Raw genomic sequence first — 24,913 nt, forward strand, 5'->3', positions numbered from 1 at the left:
CCGGCATCGCAGCTTTGCTCACAAGACTGGTAGGTTCCCAGTTTCAGGTCTAGGTAGGTGTCTGGCTGCTTCATAGTCCTTCAGGTGCTCCTTGCATCTCCGAGTCCCCTGGAGCAGGATGGAGGGGGTGTAGGGAGGAAGGAAAGGAGGACATGATCCAGAAATTGTGCTCAGTTTCTCACGTTCCCTTGGCTAGAACTTTGTCGTGTGGCTGCAGGGTAAGGTGGGAAGTAATCTTTAACTTCGGTGATCATGTACTGAGCTAAAATGGCTAAATCAATGCATTATTGTAGTGGAAGGCAATGAGATTTGAAGGCATACTAGCAGGCACTGTCACAGTCACCATTTTCTGTCAAAAGAATTGCTAACCTCCTGAGCCTTTATCTGATCAATGACTTTAAAACCTTCCCATGTCACATGTTGTGAGTTGAGATCTGAGATACACTAAAAGAAGTATTAGAGCTTAGAATGGAAATATTTCACAGAAACTGAATACAGGAAACGTCAAATGCTTAAAAAGAAGAGGAAGCAAATCCAAACTGCTAGTGCTCAGTATAAATGTGCACCCTCCCATCAGATTTTAGGCCCAGCAGTGGTCCACGTTGATGGTTTTACATAAATAGCACACAAGTCATGGAAGTCACTTTTTAAGTGGTAGGAGAAAAGAACTGATGCAAAGATGAATTCTATCAGTCACAGGACGTCGAAGATCTGAAGCGAATCTCAAAATGAGGCCAGGGCACGCCATCCCTCTGATCTGGTGTCTGGGGGCTTTAAGGTAAAAATGCCTCGCTGACCTCAGTTAGTCATGCAGAGGGGAGTCCAGCATAGTTCATTTTCATTCCTCTTAGGAGGGAAATGTTGCAAGGCCTAGCATATTTTTATAGCTGAGACTATACAAAAAGATGGCCCAAACCCAAGAAGGCAAGAGGTCAGTGAATTGAGCACCCAGTTTGAGGAAGGAAATGCTGACAAAATTTTTTACCAAGAATCTGTGAGGACATCTGAATCCGCAGTCCCTTTCAAACTCATTCACTCTACCGGAAACCTAAAAACATTTCTATATGAAGAATTTTTAAAAGCATCTTAAAGGTTTTTAGCACTTACTCAGATCATAAGAACAGAATGATTGAAAACATAACCAACTGAAAGAGTCATAGTTAAAGAAAAGGCAGCCTTTCTGAGAACTTGAGCCTCATAAAGTCACAGGAATAGGAAATGGAAATACTTAATCTAGTTAAAGTCACTAATATTTAGAAAGCCTCTGCTGCTTGAGGGCACATTTCCTTGCATCTAGTGCAAAAGCCAGTTTTATTCCAAGAAAAATACAGAGAACTGTTGTGTTGAGCTCTAGTAAAACAAGGAAAGATCAAGCAGGCCTTTAACAAACAGCCCTTTATTGCCACAAAAATCCCCTGGCCTCTCCGTTCCCTGAATCGCACTAGTGTCTGGCTATAGGACTCAAAAAGAACCAGAAATGTTACCACTGACCCACGGTGCCCACCCAGCCTCCCCCACACTCTTAAGAATTTTGCAAGTGGGTTTACGACTGGTCCTTACAGCCTGATGTGGATCAGCAGATCCTGGGTAAGGCCCCTTGGAGCCCTCATGCCAGGTGGCAGCTGAGTGCCTTTCCCCCAGCCAGCCCAGAACAGAAAACCCCTTCATGCAGCCATCCTCAGGCACTGGTCAGCGCCTCACAGCATGTGACGGATGGGACCCAGGCATGCTCTGTCCCTACATGGGAATGCACTGCAGAGACAGCCGGACACCCTGGGCCTTACTGGCAGAGACTCCTGTCAATTACCAGTCATTATTTCAACGACCTGTATTGCATGTCCAGTATGTACAGGTTATATGTCCTCTTTAAAATAATTAAAAAAAATTTTTTTGAAGATTTATTAGAGAATGCACAAATGGGGGAGGGGCGGAGGGCAAAGGCAGAGGAAGAAGCAGGCTCCCCGCTGAGCAAGGAGCCCAATGTGGGACTCAATCCCAGGACCCTGGAATCATGACCTGAGCCAGAGGCAGATGCTTAAACAACTGAGCCATCCAGGCACCTCACATGTCCTCTTTTTCATCCTTAAAGAAATCCTGCAAGATGAGAATTAGGTCCTTGTAATATAGAAGCGGAAACAAGGCTTAAAAGAGGTCAAGGGACTGCCCAAGATTCAAGATAGCCAGCCTGACTCCACAGAATGTGTTTTCCCATACTCTGCCTTATCTCTTTCCATCTCCTTAATTTCTTCAAATTTATCTAATTCCTGGCCCAAAATAAGCAATTTCCTCGCCTGAGGCTAAAGCTGCTAACAGTCTCTACTTTTCCACCCCCAAAATCTTGAATGGCAACATATAAAACTCACATGCTTGGTTATTCTAAAAACTGAAACCACTACATAAAATCCTTCTAAACTCATCGTAAATTTCTTTTCCAAAATTATTACTAAGGGTGCTAAAAATAGAATGTTGCAAGTTAAATACAACCACCCACCACACCTAGAACATGTCTAGATGTCCTGCCTTCTCCTCTTTGCTGCTGGTATGAAGAGCGACCAGGCTCTTACTGGACCTTAAGCATCTTGAAGAAAGGGGCAATTTCATTTTGCCTCCCTAATGCCTTACACATAGTGCCTGGCTGGAAGGACTTGTTTGATCAACAATTCCTCGAGTGAGTGACACTGATAGGAGGTTCACAGTGGTACAGGGGTTTGTTGAGATTTGCTTTGAAATGTCATCTCACAAAGATACAACCCTACACTGTTAAGAATTTGGGTTGTTAAAAAAAAATTTTTTTTTAAGAGATGGTACCATTCTGCAAATTCTAAACACAAGAAATTATATTAACAGAAGGAAAGAACATTCTTCCCTTTCCTTTTCCAAAGGATGCTTTTTCTACTCTGACATCTTCTTGGCAGCAAATAAGACTTTTAGCTATTTGATATTTTCTTCCAATTCAAATTCACATTGTAAAGTGAAAAACTGCCACGACTAACAAGTTAATGCTGGAATCCTACCATGTTATGCCTGGCTTGTTTTCATAATCTCATGGTCTGAACTTCCCAAGAGTGAGAGAAAAACAATGTCAGTTTTTGCTGATCTACTGAAACCAGTGGGCTGTCACATAGCCTCTGTTTGTTGGTTTACTGGAAGCTCTTTGATTTGTCCCAGTGGAAAGGCAGTAAGTTATTTTTTCCTATCTGAGAAAAGTAAAGATAAACCTTATCTATAAAAAGTTTACCTTTCTTTCTTAAAAAGAAAATTGGCAAATCCACTTCATATTGTTCCCAACTTTTCCAAAGACATTTCTGTTTCTATTGACCTCTGAAAGACCACTCTAACAAAATGTTCTGCCCTCCCATCAGGAAACACTGTCACTGGCATTCACACTGCAGAACATAAGCATCGCCTTTCCACACTGTCACTTTGTGGAATGGACTGGAAGATAGATATTCGGGAGACATTTTGGGGAGTAACCTTTTAAAGTATAAAATATATCAGTCAAGTATACAAATTTTAAGCGTCCTACTTAATGTTTATAAAGTGAAACATCCATGTTAACTGCCACTCAGATCAAGATTACCAGAAAACTCCTTCATGTACCATCCTAATCATTCCCTACCACAAAGGTAACCACTATTCTGACTTCCATCATTAAGGTTAGTATGCCTGTCCTGTTTTGTGTAAATGGAAGCATATCATATGTGCTCTTTTGTGTCTTCTCTCTTTTCTTCAATCTTATGTATATAAGATTGAGCTATGTAGCTATATTTGGCACTAGTTTATTCTTTTTCATTGCTGTATAGTGTTCTACAATGTGACCCTCCATCCCTCCCTCTCTGTCTCCCCTCTTTTTTTATTTGCGTGCACGTGCACATGTGTGTGTATGTGTATGTATGTGTGTATATATTCTATTTACACATTCCATTACTGACAGTCATTAGTGTTGTTTCAAATTTTGACTACTATCAGTAAAGCAGCTAGGAATATTGTTATCGTGCCTTCTGGTAAACATAAACACTCATTTTTGTTCTGTATTAAAACAAGAATGGAACTGCTGGATCATGACATATATATATATATATATGTTCAGGTTTAATAGATACTGCCGAACATATTCCAAAGTCTTTATGCCAAGTTGTGATCCCACCAACTATTACAGAAGAGTTCAAGTTGCTCTGTATCTTTGTCAATATTTGTGCTGTTTTTAACTTTTAACTTTAGTTATTCTGATGCATGTATATCAATCTTCTTTTTATGCTTAGCAGTCATTAGGATATACTCTCTTGTGAAATGCCTGTTCAGATCTTTTGCTCATTTTCCCCTAAAATGGTTGCCTTTTTTCCTATTGATTTGTAAAAGTTCTTTATATATATTAGATATTTTTTTGTTGGCTATATGTATAGAAAATATATTCTCCCAGGATGTGGCTTGCCTTTTGACTCTTAATAGTATCTTTCAATGAAAAGAGACTATAATTTTCATGAAATTCGATTTATCAGTTTATGATTAGTGATTTTTATAGCATTTTTCCCCAAAGGAGTAGGTGACACAAGGAGCAGTAGACTTGGAGAAGGGGGCATGTGGACCACCACAGCTGAATCCACATTTACACACCAACCAGATATAGATGTCAATTCAAGCATAGACTTGGAGAATCTATTGAGTATGTAAAGGGGAACACGAAGACATTCTGTTATATTTCCTACTTGAAGCTTATTGTTTTACCTTCCATATTTAGGTCTCTGATCCACTTGGAATTGATTTTTGTGTATTAGGTATGATACAGGTTCGAGGTTCATTTTTCCCAAATGCAATTGACTCAGCATTTTTTAATTGGGAAAAAAAGAAACTCCCCTGCTCCCAAATTATAATGGCATGTTCATCAGAAGTCAAGTGATTTTGTGGGTTGGTTTCTGGACTCTTCATTCTGTTCCATTGGACTTTTTAACCTTGGGTCAAAACCACACTACCTTAAATATTGAAAGTCTTACAATTTGGTAATAAGTTCTTCAATTCTGTTGTTTTTCTTCAAGATTGTTTTGGCTGTTATAGGTCTTTTGCTTAGGTTATAGATTTCCATAATAATGTTAGATCATTAATTTCTGTAAACAAAAACCTGCTGGAATTTTTCTTGAGATTGCACTGAATCTCCAGATATAGGAAGAACTCACATCTTAACTCTTTTGAATCATCATCCATGATGATGGTGTATGTCTCTATTCCCCATTTATTTAAATAATCTCTAATTTCTCTCAACAATGTTTTATAGTCTTCAACATAGAAGTCTTGCTCATATTTCATTGGATGTTTTTCTTGATTTTGATGTTTTTAATTAATTTATTTTATTATAAATGATTTAAATTTTTCCCAGTTGTTTGCTGTACAAAGAAATACAGTGGATCTTTGTTGACCTCTGCCCTGTGACTTTGTTAAATTCACTTATAAATTCTATTAGTTTGTAGATTACTTTGGATTATCTACGTACAGAAACTTGACATCTGTAAGTAGTAGAGTTTGCTTCTTTCTTTCTAATCTCTATGCTTTTCTTTTTCTTGCCTTTATTGAACTGGCTACAACTTCGAGTTACATTAAATACTGTTGAATATTAGTATGATAGTGAACATATGTGTCTTGTTCCTGACCTCAATGGGAAAAGGTTAATATTTCACTATTAGGTTCAGTGTTAGCTATAGTTTTTTGAAGATAATACTTGTTTGCTGAGAGCTTTACCATACTATTATGAATTTTTATCATAGTATTGAATTTTATCAAATGTTGCACCTGTTGAGATGATCGTATGAGTTACCTATGTTCCATTCATTTTACCCTTTATTTTTAAATTTTGAGATATAAATTCACATGCAATTATAATGGGCACATGATATGATGAGCACTGGGTTTTATATGCAGCTAATGAATCATTGAACACTGCATCTGAAACCAATGATGTACATGTTGGCTAATTGAATTTAAATTAAAAAAAGATAATATGAACAGATAGCATGTACTCTTTATCCAATTTTCCTCAACAGTATAATTTTTCAGAATTATAGTATAATATCACAGGCAGCATATTCACATTGATTTAATCCACTGGTTCTGTTTGTGTTTCCACTCTGATTTCTGAATGTTAAACCAACCCTGTGTTCTTTATTCGTGAAACATGTATAACTGGATTCAATAAGCTAATATTTTTGTGGGGATTTTACATCTGTATTCACGAGAGATATTGGCCTGTTATTCTCTTTTCTTGTAATGACTTGCCAGGTGTTGGTGTTAGGATTATATTGAGCTCATTGAATGATTTGGAAGTGTTTCTTTTTTCTCTGTTCTCTGAGTTTGTGTATGTTTGCTACTCTATCTTTTTGAAATCCTTGGAGAAATTTACCAGTAAAGCAAGCCATCTTGGTTTGAAATCTTCCTTGTGGGAAAATTTTAAGTACATATTAGATCTTTTTTTTTATAGATTGGGGACTATTTAGAATTTTTTTTTCCTCCTGAAAGAAATGTTTTTCAAGAAATGTTTCCATTTCATCAAAGTTGTCAACTTTATTGAGAAAGTTTTTTCCTTTAATTTCCTTTTATGATGTTTTTCATAATGTCAGTAAAATCTGTAGTGATACTTCCTTTTTCATTTTTTTTAAAGGTTTTATTTATTTATTTGACAGACAGAGATCACAAGGAGGCAGAGAGGCAGAGAGAGAGAGAGGAGGAAGCAGGCTCCTGCTGAGCAGAGAGCCCGATGCGGGACTCGATTCCAGGACCTCGAGATCATGACCTGAGCCGAAGGCAGTGGCTTAACCCACTGAGCCACCCAGGTGCCCCTTCATTTGTTTTTTGTTTTCTTTCTTGATTAGTCTTAGTAGGAGTTATCAACTTTACTAGGAGTTATCAACCATTCAAACTGACTTTTGGCTTGTTGATTTTCTCTTTGTCTTTGGCCTTATATTTAAAAGATGTTCCTTGTAGACAGCATTACAAGTAAGTGTAGCTTTAAAATGGAAAGTTGATGTCAGATTCAGGCACAGTCGTAGTCCTTATCTTGTGGCACTCACAAGAGGGAAGTGGTAATGGTCTTGAACCGGGACTCAGCAGTTTAGACTTGTATTTTTTTCTCTAAGATTTATTAATTTATTTGACACAGAGAGGGCTGGAGGGGCAGAGAGAGAGGGAGAAAGAATCACAAGCAGATTCCCCACCAAGCGTGGAGCCCAGCCGGTGCTCCATGTGGGGCTTGATGTAAGGTGGGACATGGCGCTCCACACAGGGCTCCACATGGGGCTCGATCATAGGACCCTGAGATTGTGACCTGAGCTGAAATCATGAGTCTGCCCCTTCACCAACTGAATCACCCAGTTGCCCCCAGCAGTTTAGACTTAACAGAAGTGAGAGGAAAAGGATCTCACTCTTGGTGGAATATTTTTATATAATAAATTACCACCCTCAAATTCATTTGTTTCTAAAGCATTTAATATTTATTATAGTGTTAGATTAAAGAAGAATAGGCTTGAATTGTGGCTTGGCTGTCTATCATTCAGCACTCTCAGAGGCAAAGCTGTGTAGTCAGTGCTATACAGGTCTCAGAATTCGTCTTAGAAAACTCCTAACTGGGGCACCTGGGTGGCTCAGTGGGTTAAAGCCTCTGCCTTCAGCTCAGGTCATGATCCCAGGGTCCTGGGATCGAGCCCCACATCTGGCTCTCTGCTCAGCAGGAAGCCTGCTTCCTCCTCTCTCTCTGCCTGCCTCTCTGCCTATTTGTGATCTCTCTCTGTCAAATAAATAAATAAAATCTTTAAAAAAAGAAAACTCCTAACTGAACTGTTTCTTATTGGAATGATAGATGAAGCAGCAGACTTTAAGTGGTAAGGAAACTCAGAAACCATCTTGGGCCCATTATCATTTTTCTGTATACTTGGATATAGAAATATAAAGTGTACTCTCATTTTTGTCATGCAGATAAATGAACATCTGAATACTTGGAACTTGGATTTTAAATGTCATCATGACCTTTAGAAATAACAACTGGTTTAAAAATGAACCAAAGTGTAAATAAAATGGGCAAGCAATACACTTAAGTTCCCAATGAAAATTTATAAGAAAAAGTTATTTTTGCTTTGCAGTGTTTGGTCTTAGAGAAAAGACTTCATCATTTTATATGTGATGCGGCTTTCTGGGCGCCTGACATCTTCATAACATTTGACTGGAATTTCTTTCTCTTGAAAATGAATGGGCATTTTCTGGCTCTTCACACTCATGAGCTTCACTTGCAGGGGCCCCAGGTTTACATAATCCTATGGTGAACGGACACAGAAGAGAATAGGAGAGGTTATCCAACAGGGTATCAGTCTTAATAGTTAGATTTCTTTTATTATAGTTGGCCTTGATCTGACATATTTCATTGCTCTCTTAACTGCCTGAATAACATGTGAAATATGAGAGCCACTGTAAACAGAAAACCACTCAATAAGCTTGTATACCCAGTGGGGCATGGTTTCAAGAGCTCCCAAAGAGCAGGCAGCAAGCCAACAGGCTTGTCTTTCAGGGAGTTGGGTGGGGAGCACCAATTAGAGTGGGGAGATACATTCTCTCAAAGTCTTTAATTGGTAAAAGAAAAGTGTTGGCTATATATAGCCCTCTGCTGGCCAGGATATAACCACAGCAGAGTTTTCTACATTATTCAAGAACAATGGGAAGGATCTGTAAACATCACTTTGACTATAAATATTCTTATTAAGCAAATGCTCCATGAATTTTTCACTTCTCAAAGGACCACTGGGTACTGTATAAGTAAAACTGACTATATTCTGTCAAACTAACTATAGCTCAAGATATCCGCAAATGGAATTAGAAATCTCATTTACATGAAATCCCAGCCAACCCAATAGTGGGTTGAAACAGCTCAGGCCCTACCCAGCATGCCTTCCTCTTAGAAGCCTCCTCAAGCCGTAACTCTCTCTTTTGAATTCCTTCAACATTTCAGCAAACCTTTCCTGAGTTCCCACTTTGTAGCAGGCCCTGTACCAAGTGCTGAGGTGCAATGATAAGGTCACAGGTGGACTGGTCAGGGAGACAGATACAGGTGCTACTTTCCTCATGTATATTGATTAGTGATTTTCTAATCTGTCTTCTAGAATGTAACAGTTTGAGGGGAGGGCCTTCCATATAGGCATCTTTGAAACTTCATTTCTGCCTATTCTCCCCATAAATTCCCAAACATCTAACAAGTACCTGGCATGTGTGGGGTTTTCAAGAAACATTTATTAGAATTTAGGAAAAATCACTGAATGAAAAAAGGAGGGCATTATTTTGTTCCTCAAAAATGCATATAGTTGTATTTATTTTATTTTAAAAATATGTGATTATAGAGCTACACGAAACATAAGATAGGAGAAAAACAAACTGACGGATGTCTCCAACATATTTCAGAGTCTGCTCAAGCTGTGATGACAAAGTATCATAGATGGACTGGCTTACGCAGCAGACATTTAGTTAGTTCTCACAGTCTGGAGACTGGGAAATTCAAGATCAGAGTGCTACACTGGATGGGTTCTGATAAGAGTTCTCTTTCTGGCTTGCAGATGGCTGCCTTCTCGCTGTGTCCTTACAAGGCACATTCTCTTCTTATAAGTCACCTTCCTATCAAACTGAGGCTCCATTTTTTTTTTAACCTCATTTAACCTTAATTACCTCCTAAAGACCCTATCTGTAGATTGGGTGTGAGGGCTTCAACATATGAATATGGTGGGAGTGGGAATGGGGATGGGGGATCCAATTCAGTCCATAGCATACATAGTGCCATTTCCACCCTCAAAAACCTCCATGGAAAGTAAGAAGCCCTTTCATTCAGCCAAATGGTATGTGATTTTGGAATTTTGTAAACAATGGTGCAGTAGCCTGAGGTCATGATAACATACCAAGTGTCATGATTTCAAAACCCCCATGGGGGTATTTGAATGCCATAGAGACTAGAACTTTAGTCTTTGTCACTTGATGTTAGCAGGACTGAGGTGTATTCAGCTAAAATGGTTTTTGTTGATTTTTTCAGTTTCTTCTGCTTTCATACAGCACTCGTTCTCCTACCAGACTTTAAGTTCTAGGAGAATTTTTAAAGTTATTGGTAGTACCAAGAAGGAAAATGGCAAGGGATAGAAATGGGAGTAATTGGAATGTACCCAAAAGGCTTTAAAAGTAAAAAGCTTTGATACTCCAGTTATCACCTAATATGGTATATGTGGCAGTCTATACTTTCCAAAGATGGCCATACCAATAGATATCCTATCCCATATGCTGTTCTTAGAGTGTGGTGCTCCTTCCTCTTTCCAGATGCAGGAGCTACATTCCCTCCCTTTGGGTGGAACTTTGTAACTAAATCAACAACTAGAATATGAGAAAGAGATGGTATATGATTTCTAAATCTAAGTCTTATAAAATATTGCAGCTTTCACCTTGGTCTCTGGTATTGCTTGTTCTCAGAGAAGGCAGACACCATAATAGAAACAATAAGGGCACCCTGTGGAGAGCCCATGTGAAGAACAGAGACTCCCAGTTCAGCCAGCATTCACTTGCCAGCCATATGAGTGAGCCACCCTGGAAGTGGATCCTCCTGCCCCAGTCAAGCCTTCAGATGACCTCGTCGCCCCCGCTGACATAGGACTGCAACTGCCTGAGGGCCCAAGTGAGAACTGTCCACTGGAGCCCTTCCCAAATTCCTAACCAACAGAAGCCATGAAAGAGAATAAATGACAGTTGTTATAAGCTACTAAGTTTGGAGGTAATTTGTTATATAGTATTAGATAACTTACATGGTATACAAGGAATGAACCCCTGTTAATGAATATATGTAGCAAATTGCACAAGAGTAGAAGTGAAAATTCTATCTAGTGAGAGATATGAATGGTGGGCCAACTTTACTAATAAGTTAGTCTAAATAGAATTTTTCAATATCCATGTTTTAAGTTAATTTTCTCAATCAATAAAATGACATGTACTCAAAAGTACATGAATACTCTTAGTACTCAAAAATTTTTTTCATGAATCTTACCTTGAAATCCTTCTCATCCTCATATAGTAAGTATTTAATATCAGAGGGCCCAAACTCTATACATGAGCTGTTTTCTTCATCTGTCTGCAGTTGCTTGGCATATCTGATACCATCCTCATGACTGAGATACAAAGCACTGTCCTCTGCTGATGAGCTCATGAGGTCTCTACCTTTTACTTCTGCAGGTTGCAATTTTTGGATGAATACAAAGAAATTGGTTATTTGGGGATCGAGAAAAATGAAAGTACAATATACACGTTCTCACACTTCTAATTTGAAAGAGCTTTGAAAAATATAGAATCTATGTATTACGGTGAGAGTGATTCCCATGTTTAGAATCTCTAAGTTGTATGCCTTTCTGTTAGCTGTTAGGTTTTGGTAATCATATGGTAACTTACATCATATGGTAACTTATGTGCGTGCTGGTATTTTGGTTGGTTGACTAAACAGGAACCAAAAACACACCAGTGTAGACAGCACCCCATCCCTCTCCACGAGTATTTAATGTAATTCTAAAACATAGTGACTTTAATTTGAAAACAGGACTAGAGAAAGCTGCAAGAAGAGAAATATGGAGAAGCTGGCATGTATTTATTCCCTGAATAGCTCCTGGGTATGAGGTACCTGTCTATAATAGATGCTCAGTAAGTATTTGTTAATTTAAAAAAAAAAAACCCTATCACCATTACAATAAAATAATACCCCCATATATTTCTGGCAACTCCAAAGGCGCTTTAGGCGGAGGTTTCAGTCCAGCAGCTTGAGTAAGATATAGTTGCCTAAAAAGAACAAATGAGAAAAACAGCCTGTCAGTCAACAAATATTACACCATCTGCTCACTGGTGTCTTTCTCTCTGGTAGGTGTTGGAAGACACATAGATGAAAAATGAGACATAGTTTATACCTTTGAGGTCCATGAGGCCCAGTGGGGTACAGAGAGGCCTACAGTATTTTAGGGTGATGGTCTCTACCCTGATGGGTGAGTAGGCGAGTGTGACAAATGCTGTGGGACAGAAGCAACACCTGATGGAGCTTTAGGAGTCAGGAAAGGTTTCCAGGTGCAGACGGTACCTGAACTGAGTCTTGAAGAACCAGGGGACTGTTTGCCAGGGAAGGGCTTGGGGTGAGGAAGGGCATTGCATGATAAGGGAATAACACACTTAATGTCCTGGGAATGAAAGTGAGCACGACACCTGTTAGGGTGCTATTGTAGTTATCCAGGTGAGGGACAACTGGGGCTTGAATGGATGGTTTTAAAATGAAGAGAAAAAGAGAAAGACAGTGAGCAGCAGGAATCCCAGATGACATGGAGGCTCCGGCTGACACCGAGTGGCAGGTGATGTGTACGTCCACCAACGCAGCTCTCGGTGCACATGTGTAAGCCTGTGCTCTGCTTTTCGGCACCCAATGAACTTTCTTTTTTTTTTTTTTCCTAAAGATTTTATTTGTTTATTTGACAGAGATCACAAGCAGGCAGGTAGGCAGGCAGAGAGAGAGAAGCAGGCTCCCCGCTGAGCGAAGAGCCCGACATGGGGCTCGATCCCAGGACCCTGAGATCATGACCTGAGCTGAAGGCAGTGGCTTAACCCACTGAGCCACCCAGGCGCCCCCCCCCCCACTGAACTTTCAACCAGAGTATATGATGTCTTGAAAGCTCCTGATAGCTTTGCCTGAAGACAGTGTGAATCGGACTCTTGCAGATATTCAAACCAGCCCCCATGCTTACCAGCTCAGCAATCAGAGTGAAGCCCCTGGATTATAGGTTGTCAATTATTTAAAGAACAGGAGTAAAGTGTTATTCAAAATGCGTAAGTCTCCAGCAAATAATATAACTGCATACAATATTTATGTTTGTAAAGGCTTTTTAAGGTTCAGCTCAGTCAAGATCACTTTCACATGTAGCTCTGGACTGCAGGTAGACATGTCTGAGGTCTTAGAATTCTCTTCTTTCCTGGTTTTCCCACTTTGAATCATTATGATCATACTAATTGTCTTAAACATTTAGATGTGGATTCTCTCATAACCATTAATTCGTTGTCACCTTTTATCACCACAGTGCACCAACACTTGATAATATGGAAAATACTTAAAGAATGTTATTATATGGGATGCCTGGGTGGCTCAGTTGGTTAAGCCGCTGCCTTCGGCTCAGGTCATGATTCCAGCATCCTGGGATCGAGTCCCACATCAGGCTCCTTGCTCAGCAGGAGCCGGCTTCTCCATCTGCCCCTGCCTGCCACTCTGTCTGCCTGTGCTCACTCTGACAAATAAATAAAATCTTAAAAAAAATAAAAAGAATGTTATTATATGAAGTTAGTGTTAGATTTGTAAGTATTGGTCCACTTAGCCTCAGTTCTGTGGTGCTGGGGTCCCTGGGCAGTCACCTGTGGTGGACGTTCGCCTCATCTCACGTGTCTAGCAGACACTATGACATTCTATGTGAGTTGTGAAGGAGGAAGTCTGGGGAGCACTGGATGGGAAAGGTAGTAACTCTGTTAGCTAAAATACCCCCATTCTTGAGCCAAATAGGAAAACACTTTTTGTATGTCCTTTGGGCATAGTTTGTGTGTATTTCTCACCCTCCTAGTATATGACAAGACTGAGTTGCCATAAAATATGCAATATGTATTATATTTCTTTGACTTGAAAATGGCTTATAGTAAAAGTTGCTGAATACACTTAAAAGTTATCCTGGAGAAGTGGTGGAACAGATAATTGAGGGTTAACACATTTCTGTTTCTTTATGCAGATCTTTCTAAAATATCCTAATCACTTGCCCCCAAGGAATTTATAATCTAGCAAGGTAGCAGCCATTAAATAAGTAATCGCAAGTGTGATAAATGCAGGTCACGAAGGAAAAGATTAGGGTGCCATGGAAGCATGTACCAGGGCTCCTAACCGGGTTCTCCTACACATTGCCCATGCTTTCTTTTTGCTTGGTCAGATTTTGAACGCATCTCTCCCAACTCAGAAGCCAGACTAAACACTCAGGTCTCTCACTAAAGAAAACCAAGCCACAAGGCACTGATGAACACTGTCAGTTTTATTGAGGATTTTTGTGGGGCTAGGGGTTAAATTGGGTAGAGTTAAGTTGCACCTGACAAAGTTAAGTTGCAAACAACTTCATGAACATCTCCATTAAGAGTTGCTCATCTCCCTGCCCATCACAACCCAGTTCTCTGTGGCCAGTGAAAGAATTCCCCTTTGTAGAACCAGCCATTCCCTTCCGTGGCAGCACCAAATCAGACAGAGAAGACTGAGCGGACCAAAGCAGCAAATGGGGCTAGCAGTTTGGAGGGTAGCTCCTTTCTAAGATTGGGCCTGTTGAGAAAAGAAGGAAAGACAACAGCAGAGGCAGGGAAAGCGCCAGCCGTGGCTGCAGAGATGAAGACCTGCTGGCTAAGAAGGTGACAGCAGCAGCAGGATGGACAGGAGCGTGGAGCTGGAGACCTGATCAAAGAGGAGGGGGCTGACAAGAGTGTGTCGCTTCCTGGGGGGACGCTAAGGCCCACACCCCCTAGGACTCCTTGAGGGCATCAGCTCAAGAGACTGGGAATTCAGGAGTCCAGTAAACAGTCGACTGCCCGCCACGTCTGCACAGGTGTCTACCTCTCCAGGGCACCGCGCGGACCTTGTGTAAGGGAACAGGTGGCCAGCCCCTTCTCTATACTGCCCCGCCAGGCTTCAGCCTGTAACGCAACTACATGATTCCTGTTTCTCCACGCTTATATCCCGCAGCCCATACCTTAGCCCAGCAAACGAAAGCCCACAATACCTGTAGCCACCCTGCTTGGAACACATCGGGAAGTTTGTGAACAAGAAATACTCTGTCACAAACAGTATTTTTTCATGCCATGCAAACCACAAGAACTGTTCGGGTAGGAACTTTTTTGTGGCCCTTTCACCATGTTTAGTTTCTCAGCTTTAACTCCTGGACCAGACAATGTCCAAGACATTGTCTCCCGCTTTCCACATGCACAGCCTGCATCGGTGTGATTGGTTTCCCCTCTCTTCCTAAACATGCTACTCTTCGGGGTATCAGTTGTTTCTGACAGCTTGCCCAAATCATCACTACCACTCTGAATTTGAATTCCATATTCCAGGATCCCAGTTTTCCTCAAGACTGGTGTGTTAAGAATTCTTTTGTGCGCCTGGGTGGCTCAGTGGGTTAAGCTGCTGCCTTCGGCTCAGGTCATGATCTCAGGGGTCCTGGGATCGAGTCCCGCATCGGGCTCTCTGCTCAGCAGGGAGCCTGCTTCCCTCTCTCTCTCTCTGCCTGCTTCTCCATCTACTTGTGATTTCTCTCTGTCAAATAAATAAATAAAATCTTTAAAAAAAAAAAAAAAGAATTCTTTTGTCAGTTCAGAAAAAGAGAGAGCCTAAAATACACTTTTGGTTTCTCTTGCTCAGGAATAAATGTGACTTGGAATGCAAGGCTATTTTCTCTGCCTGGAAGGTAGCTGGACTCTTCCACTATCAAAGGAAACAATGTTACAGTCCACAAGGTAACCCTAAGGGCAGAAGACCTCCAGGAAGCTACAGCAAAGCTGATCACACCTTGGTCTATCTTCTGCTGCACAGGTATGCTTTTATTTTTATGCCCATTTTCCCTGCTGACCTGGAGGCTTTTGAAGGTCAGCAGTTGTGATGTTCCTGGTTAGTGTTTGCTGTTAAGATTACAGTGCATTGTTAAAAGAAGCAAGCCAAAGTTAGCATGTACCCACAGCCGGTTGTAATAATCTTTCACCTTCACCGTGGCCATGTCATGAGTGCCTTTCTTTGCAGCTATTGCCATTCAGCTAGAGCATTAAAAAATTATATCATCTTTTAAAAATAACAACTTCTTACACATACAAATGTTTACAAGCTACTTTCTAGATATGCTAATGACTTTCACCTGGGTATTTTGAGATCCACAAGTCTACAGTTGAATAGTTGATCAATAAGCACCAAATTTTCTTCTTCCAGTTCATGAATAATGTTTTCCAATTTTTCAACTTCCTTCTTGTGGTTTGCAATCTGTTCTCAGAAGAGAATGGATGGATATTGGTACTTGTTCACTTAGTTCAACATGGTCTTCTGTAAAATACTCAACTCCTAAAAGTCCATTTGCCTGAGGGGAAGATCTATCCTGTATTATTTATCACTGGGTTTGCTTTGTCCTTCCTCTCTAAGAAGTGATGAGTGGGTCTCTTTTCTGGATTGTTTGCAGAACTTGTTTACATGGTTAGGCAGTTACTAGTGAATGGCAGGAGTTGTCTTTTCCTACTCTTCAGAAACCCTGGTGGTTCTATGTGCTGGAGGTAGAGATAAACATGAAAATAAGACTAATTAACTTATCGTTGTGCTTAAATGGGGGAAGATGGTGATAAAAACAAAAAGCAGTGTGATCAAACCATAACAGAAGATGCTCAGCTATGGTGGGAGTTTCACTCTAGGTCTGGGGTAGGAGGTAAGGGAGAATTAATAGAGGAAATGACATCTAATCTGGATCTTGAAGACCAAGTTGGGATTCTTCAGACAACAAAAGAAGGTACACTCTAGGCAGAACAAACCACATGTTAGGCAGTTATTTTGGTTTTGGATAGATACAAAATGGATGTGGGGAGTAGGAGAGAAACTGGACAATTAGGGAAATAATGCTAAAGGGTTTGGTTTTTTTTTTTTTTTGCAGGTGATGGAAGGTCATAGGTAGACATGGGTTTCATGTTTACTAAAGAAATATGACTAACTTAATTAAATATGAACAAAATTTGCTGCTTCTTTTGATGGAATTCCCATCAATCTTTAAGAAGGATATTTTGGAAACTTTGTCTAAAGACTTAGACAGTGGGAAAGATATATAGGATGTTACTAGGCTCACCTCTCAGCCTGCCTCATGTAGCATGAGCTATACAGGTGCTGCATTGAGAGGTGCTCATGGAGATAGGTCAGGACAATAGGAGAATTCAAAGAGTATAGAAAACGGGCACCTGGGTAGCTCAGTCAGTTAAGCATCTGACTCTTGATTTCAGCTCAAGTCATGATCTTAGGGTTGTGAGATCAAGCCCCATGTCTACTCTGGGCTCAGTGGAGAGTCTGCTTGAGATTCTCTCTCTCCCTCTTCCTATGCCCCTCCTCCCAAGCATGCTTTCTCTCTAAAATAAATAAATAAATGTTTTTTAAAAAAGACTATAAAAGAGAAAGTGATATGCTGATGGGAATAATGGAGATAAACTGGAAAAAGTAAGTATCTCAAGGGAATATGATGAAACAAAAAAGGTTCAGGGGTTTAGATTCAGTATCTCTTGTTAGGTGTTGCCAAGAGCATAGCTGAGATGAGTACTTAGATAACTAACATTTTTGACTTGTACTTGAAATTTATTTATTGCATTTTGGAATCTGAAAACATTCTGTGTATTACTACATGCATATCTCTCACGTAAGTCATGTATTAAATGCTTAAATTCCTACTATGGGCAAGGTTCTGTGTGAGACATTGAAGGATGCAAAAGTGAATGAGGCATGGAAAGAGTTTCCCTCAAAGAGGCTTATAATCCGGTGAACAAATACACGAGTAACAGTAACATAAAGCGATACTAGTGCCATAGAAAAGGCTCAAATATTGCTGGAGGTTTATAGTTAGAAAGAAAAGCATATATTATTTACCTGCCTTAAACTATTTAGTAAACCATTTTAAGTCCATAATACTAAATTATAGAAAGCTTTTAGGGATTGGTGCTTTAGCATCTCGTGCATTGGGAGATCATCAGCTTGATTATGGGCTTGAATGCCTTAAGGAAGAGTTAATAATTTTCAAATGTCAAAGAATGAGGAAAATTATATTTAGAGTTTGTAAACAGAAGGAATTGATAGGACATTTGGAAATGTTTGACCCAAGGGCTTGGCATGCTTGGAAGGCAGCACACACAGTTCTTGGTCTCCTTCCAAAACTGAGAAGCAAGAGGTCCTTTTTGGAGAGTTAAATCTGATCTTCCAAGCTAAGGATATCTTGTGGCATCACTGACCCTTTGGACTACTAACTAAGGTTCCCAACAATTACTGTTTCCAGTCTTTTGAAATATTAGGGAAATGAACTACTTCCTTTTTATTGCCATATAAATACCTTTACATTAGGTATTTATTTACATTAGGGTAAGAAAGTTAAAAGGAGGAAGTAGAAGACTGCTTTTCTCTCCCCATGTGGGCTTCTCCCTAGATACCCAGAAATGTACTTAAGAGATTGAGAAAGATAATTTAAACTATTATAAGTTAGAGACTTAGGATCCTGAATTAAATGTGTGCTCTTGAAAATCTCCCCTGAAAGACGCAAGTTAGTTTCATGCCTTCTCACACTTGAAACTCTGATTGCTAACCTCTTTGAATCCCTTTGTCTAGTTTTTATTGGCTTTCTGTTTGTTGAGTGAATCTAAGTCATTTGGAAATTTCAGTTTTCTTCCCTTCCTTAATTATCATGCTAAATAAAACCAGAAAATTTAAGTCCTGCATAGGACACTACATATCTTTTCCACAGATACAAGTTTTTGGTTATCGGTGAAAGATAGTTAAAAAGAGAAATGCTTTCAGGACTTCCATTATTATTTTTTTTGCACTGTATTTTAGTACCTTTAATGACACATTTTTCCTGCAAGAGTTCCATTATTGAATATCCCTTGTTAATCATTCTAAACCTCTCTCAAAGAAATTAATTGACATACATTATTCTATTTCTGGGCAATTTTCAATTCTTGTGATAATACTTATAGCCAGGGATGGTATTTTTTTTTAAGAATTTTTAAAAAATATTTTATTTATTTATTTGACAGACAGAGATCACAAGTAGGCAGAGAGGCAGGCAGAGAAAGAGGAGGAAGCAGGCTCCCTGCTGTGCAGAGAGCCTGATGCGGGGCTCGATCCCAAGATGCTGAGATCATGACCTGAGTCAAAGGCAGAGACTTTAATCCATTGAGCCACCCAGGTGCACCCAGGGATGGTATTAATTAATTTTATGAGTAAATTTAATAATGCTAAAATAAGTATTTATTGAAATAAGGAGAAATTAAGTCTATTAAATTTCCTTAAAATGATTTGTCCTTTATTACTAAGCTCTTTTGCTCATGATTTAATTAAACTTGACATTTTTCCTATCTTTTATTTCTACTGAATCATGAGAAATAAAAAATAAAATGAAACAAAATATCATTTGTGGCTTTAGTAAGAAGGATCAAAACACCAAAAAAACCCCTTTCTTATCAGTCAGATATAAATTTTTACAGGTATTCTCTCTGAACCTAATATCTATGACATAAGACTTAAGATTTGAATTGTTAAATTATTATTAATTAGGATTATGCTGTTATATTCAATAAAAGTATCAAGATTACTGCTGCTCCCTAATATTCTTTAACTGTTAGGCTCACCTTGAGTTTTTGGGTTTTTAAAAAAGATTTTATTTATTTACTGTGTTGTGCCCGAATTCCAAGAGCCCCCAAAGATGACCACCAGAGTCCAGAGTCAAAGCCAAAAAGCAAGGGTCGTTTATTACGAGTTCGAACCCGGACCTCCGCACGCTCGTTGCCGGTGACACTAAGAGGTCCTGAGCTCAGGATCACAGCATTTTTTATACACTATTTGGGGAGGCAGAGACTTAGCATACATCATAGTATCTCTTAACAAATCACTACATACCGCGGGAAAATCAAATGGCAACTCTATAATATGACTACATTGCACATCTATAATGTGCGCTACAGAACGGGAAAAGGCTGAGAATAGATTATTGGTTAGGTCAAAGGGCTGTCATTCTTCAAACTGCTTAGTTGGTGCTGCTAGGGTATGTGCCCCCTCAGGATTGGCCGGGGTCTCCCTGTCAAACCGCGGGGTGCCAGATGGTTATTATCTCCCGTACCCAAAGCTGGGAGGGGGGTCCGGGAGCAGTCACTTTGTCATGTCCAATTCTGGGTGGGGGTTTCTCTGGCGCCAGATGGTTGTTATCTCTCCGCCCAGAGCCGGGTGGGGGTGCGGGAGCGGCCACTCTGCTAGGTTCGATTCTGGGCGGGGGTTGTGTGGTTACAGAGTGCCTACAGAAAGTCTGCTGGTATTTTGCCATCTCCTCATGGGTTAGCAAGCAAAGGTGCAGAAGCAGAAATAGGGTAATGGTTATAATTTAGGCATCTCAACTGGATAGAGAAAGAGAGGCATGTGCACAAGAGCAGGGGGAGGAGCAAAGAGAGTGGGAGAAGTAGGTTCCCCACTAAGTAAAAAGCCCAACACAAGGGCCTTCATCCCAGGACACTGGGATCATGACCTCAGCTGAGGGCAGATGCTTAACCAACTGAGCTGCCCAGGCACCCATTCACTTTGCGTTTTTGAAATCAATATTCATTTTTTAAAACTAGGGATTCATCTTGATTCATTTTGGAAGTAGTTTGGACTCCTGTTTACCATGACTTTATAAGGGCAGCTTAAAGGTAATAGTTGCTATCATAGAAAGCACATTAATTTTTAAATTACTTGTTTCCCAGATTCACCAATTCTATTCAGCCAAATAGGGGGCAAGGAAAAGAGAAGAGAAGGTGATAGTGACATTTTTACTTCAGGTATCTGAGCAGATGGTGAAAAAGGAGATGTAAGAAGTGAAAATTTAAAGAGAAATTTAACGAATCCTGCTTTAGTTATATTGAGTACCTTTGGGACATCCATGTGGAAATATTTGGCAGGCAAATAAAGATACAGGTCTAGAGCTATGGACACACATGTTAGTGTTGAACACGCATATTTGAGAATCATGTACATATATATAACTTGCTAACAAGAGCTGTGTGTAGCTGAAGTGAATTCTTCCAAAAGAGAGTGACTGTTCTTTCATGGACAGTATCTGAGCACAGGTTGGTGACTACTTGTCTGGATATAAAGGGAATTTCCAAGTAGTGAGTTTTGCACATCTTCTGTAGCACCTTGTAGTATCTAGACCAAAGATTATCTACCTCTTTTATCCAATAACATGCTTTCACATCTTTACCCAAGATCTAAGCCAGGTACTTGATTCATATCTCGAATGAATATATCTATACTCATGGACATCCTTTTATTCAATAACTATATATTGAACATAGATTATTTATTAGTTCTCATGGATATGCAGTGTAAAATGCATAGCCTGCTCTCTGCAATGAAGAGATAGATGCAAAAACAGACAATTTCAACATATTTTAACAAGAGTCATGAAACAAGAGAGCACAGAGTAAAAAGTACCCAACACTTTCTGGGGGAAATACAAAATGATTCAGAAAGAAATTAAGCATCAAAGTCTGTGTCTAAAAGAGAGTTGGGAGTTTTCCAGGTACATGAGTGTAAGGAGGGAAGACAGAGGGTGTGGTCTGTACAGAGTGAGGAACACAGGACAGTGCCTCATAACAAAGAAGGTCTAGAAGTCCTCCCATGACCACATTCAGTGAGAGCAGTATTGCAGCGCTGGTATAGGGAGACCCAGACTTAAGGGTCTAAGGTAGCACACTGGGCCACTAGTTCCCACATGTTCTCCAGAAAGAGGTGTGAAGAGAGTCTGATGACCAAGCTAGAATAGGATGTAGAGCCTGCAATGGGTAGGGACATCTTGACCACTGGCAAATGGCTGCAACTGTGGGTTCGGTATTGGCTGCAACATGATGTCCACAAGGTCAGAGCAGTCCATTCAGAAGTCACCAGTGCAGGGAGCAGACGAAAGCACGTCCTGTACAGACGAAAGGCAGAGGGAGCAAAGATCCAAAGGAAACCCACAGATCTGAGCCCTCTTCAGTGACATGCCCCACAAGAGGGTATGTAAGCCCCACCTCCTTATATAACAGGATCTGTCTTGGAGCAGAGCAGGGGGAAGTAAGGAAATCTAACCGACTGAACATTTATGCAAAGGAGACTATGTCATCCCAAAAAGGCAATTCAAAAACAGCAGGGAATGAGGTTAGAATGATCCTTCAGCCTTCCTCCCACTACCCAGAAGGAAGTAGAGTCTTGAGGAAGACCAGATCAATTTTAGGGCATAAAGAAGCTTCATACATTTGAGTATATGAGTCAGGATGCCAAAAATGATTTCTGGTTGTTATTGAAATTATTGATGGTATTCATTGAGTAACAGCTTGTAATAAGATTAGGATTCCACTTAAATTTTACTTTAGCTAGTCACAATTCTGTGCTTTTCCCATGTCTTCGGCTCATAAATTAAAGTCCTTTCCAGTTCAAAAAAATGAGAAAGAAGAAATTGTTTTTTAAAATTCCACCTACTGGGGTGCCTGGGTGGCTCAGTGGGTTAAGCTTCTGCTTTCGGCTCAGGTCATGATCTCAGGGTCCTAGGATCGAGCCCTGCATCAGGCTCTTTGCTCAGGAGGGAGCCTCATCACCCCCACCCCCCTGCCTGCCTCTCTGCATACCTGTGATCTCTGTCTGTCAAATAAATAAATAAAATCTTTAAAAATAAATAAATAAAATAAAATTCCACCTACCTCCTTTTTCAGCCAGTCATTCTCCCAGATCTCTCGGTAGCTGCCCTTGTCAATGAACCGTATGGCATTCTAAAAGAAAGTTTCTGTATTAAGGAAGACTTGCAGCAGGTGCTTCACAATGAACTTACCTGATCATTTTACATTATGTTTTGCAATTATTTTGGAAATATATCTAAGAACTTTTGCTTCAGTTGTTCTTTATTCTCATATTATTTTTGGCTGATTCACACTGCCTGATACAGGTGATTTAGAGAACTGGACAATAGCTATCCATTCAACTGGGCTTCCATTGTGACTGAATCTGATTGCCATGATGAAATCAATTCATTAAGTGATCTGTTCCATGATTAAAGCGGGTGAAATGCAGGGACCAAATACTCTTCAAGTTTATGGTCACAGACATAATCCAACATAGAGCAAAACCATGAGTAGATTCTCTTACTATTACTATTATTTTTAATCTGAAAGACTTCTGCATGTCAATAATAAAAATATACATATTTACAAACTTAATAGCAAATAGTTTCAGGGTAACTAGACTGTCTCCTGGAGAAAATAATTTTAGATGAAGAAAACAGGAAAAGCATCACTTTGTCAGTAGTTCATAAAATGTAAATTCATTTTCAATTTTTGTTTATTTATAGTTTTCCCCAAAGGAACTTTATAATGGATGAAAGATTGCATTTATCTGTGAGGTACTTTTATATGGATACCGTGCTAGAAATTCCACATTCAGTAACAGAAGGGCATAACCAGAACAAGAGAGATTAGGAAAAATTTTATAGATCATAAACACAGACAGAAGTAATTTAAAAATATGTTAGGAATAAATTTATCTCAGTCTTTGAATTGGAAGATTCGCAATATTTTTTTTTCTTCAAATCATGCTAATTAGACTAAGGGTACACCTACATTCCCTAGGAACCAAGACCTTTTCTACTCCAGCTGCCACTGATAGCTCTGAAGTGTCCTGGAACACAGAATTGAACAGAAGCAGAATACATCTCATAACGGAAGTTAGTGGGCTAGTGGTTTCATTCACTAACAATGGAGCAGGGGTCTTCAACTTTGGGTGCATGCTAGAATCTCCTGGGCAGTTTGACAAATCCAGAAACCAAGTCAACATCACAGGCCAATTACATGAGCATCTCTGAGGAACCAAATGAGTTAACCAAACTTCTCAGGTGACCTCCATATGCAGCCAAGGTTGCACAACAGTGGATTATCAGAAGCTAAAGTTATACTAAAATAGCCAGATAAGGGCGCCTGGGTGGCTCAGTGGGTTAAGCCGCTGCCTTCAGCTCAGGTCATGATCTCAGGGTCCTGGGATCGAGTCCCGCGTTGGGCTCTCTGCTCAGCAGGGAGCCTGCTTCCTTCTCTCTCTCTCTCTCTGCCTGCCTCTCAGTGTACTTGTAATTTCTCTCTGTCAAATAAATAAATAAAATCTTTAAAAAAAAATAAAAAAAATAAAATAGCCAGATAAAATGGGGAAAATTCATTCACATGTGTGGGTATTCGCCATTAATGTAGAGAAAAGACAATGTATCAGGTAGTGATTAAGAATGATGATCTGAAGGAGACATCTGGAATTGAATCTCAATTCTGCCACTTGCTCTAGGAAAGCCACAAAAATTTCTCTGTGCCTCAGTCTTCTCATTAGCGAGTCCCTGCCTTAGAGGATTGTTGAGAGACATGCATGTAAAATGCTCAGAGCAGTATCTGGAACAGTCCTCACGATATATTGAATGTGTATATTTGAAATATATTTGATCTACAGATGCATTTTTAATCATCTTAACTATGTTCAGATCATTTCATTGTTGACTTCACCGTTTCATCATATTCAGTCCCAAATGGGCTGAATTTTATGGGCAAATAAACTATTGGTCAGTTCTCCATAATCCTCTATACTTGTATAAGTACGTAAAAGTCATGCAGTAGGATAGTAACTGAAAGAACAATTGAACTAACAGTTAAGCAACAAACAATAGCAACTGAAATTCAGCAAAGAACTTTAAAGAAGACCAGATGTTTATGATTTTGAAGAGGAGATACTCTAAATGAAGAGACAGTCCCTGTGGGGATCTTCGTAACCAGAGATGGTCTGGGGGCAGGGGAAGGACAGCAAAAACAAAGGGATTAGAAAACATAAAATGTTGGAAATTATATCTCAAACTTTTCTTAAGATTTTATTTATTTGTCAGAGAGAGAGAGAGTGGGCATGAGCAGAGGGGTACAGCAGGAAGAGGGAGAAGCAGTCTCCCCACTGAGCAGGGTACCTGATGTGGGACTCGATCCCCGGACGCTGGGATCATGAACTGAGCTGAAGGCAGACACTTAACTGACTGAGCCGTCCAGGCGCCCCTCAGACATTTTTTATATCCCCAAATATTAA

General features: G+C 39.9%; 1 protein-coding gene across 4 annotated transcripts in view; it reads right to left on the reverse strand.

The window, feature by feature from the left end:
* Positions 1 to 24,913, reverse strand: part of CCDC83 (coiled-coil domain containing 83) — a 57,140-nt gene continuing 32,227 nt past the window's right edge. Inside the window, exons 7-11 of one of the 4 annotated variants that reach the window (XM_032357476.1) lie at positions 22,519 to 22,587; positions 15,939 to 16,060; positions 11,744 to 11,820; positions 11,042 to 11,220; positions 1 to 211 (exon numbers count right to left, since the gene is read on the reverse strand). In XM_032357476.1, the coding sequence (XP_032213367.1) occupies positions 179 to 211; positions 11,042 to 11,220; positions 11,744 to 11,820; positions 15,939 to 16,060; positions 22,519 to 22,587 (480 nt within the window). In that variant the 3' untranslated portion in view covers positions 1 to 178. Of the gene's footprint in view, positions 212 to 7,816; positions 8,292 to 11,041; positions 11,221 to 11,743; positions 11,821 to 15,938; positions 16,061 to 22,518; positions 22,588 to 24,913 lie in introns of those variants that run through there. The other 3 variants (XM_032357477.1, XM_032357475.1, XM_032357474.1) reach the window with 3 other exon arrangements.

Source organism: Mustela erminea, chromosome 9 (assembly GCF_009829155.1).
Source record: "Mustela erminea isolate mMusErm1 chromosome 9, mMusErm1.Pri, whole genome shotgun sequence".
Lineage (NCBI taxonomy): Eukaryota > Metazoa > Chordata > Mammalia > Carnivora > Mustelidae > Mustela > Mustela erminea.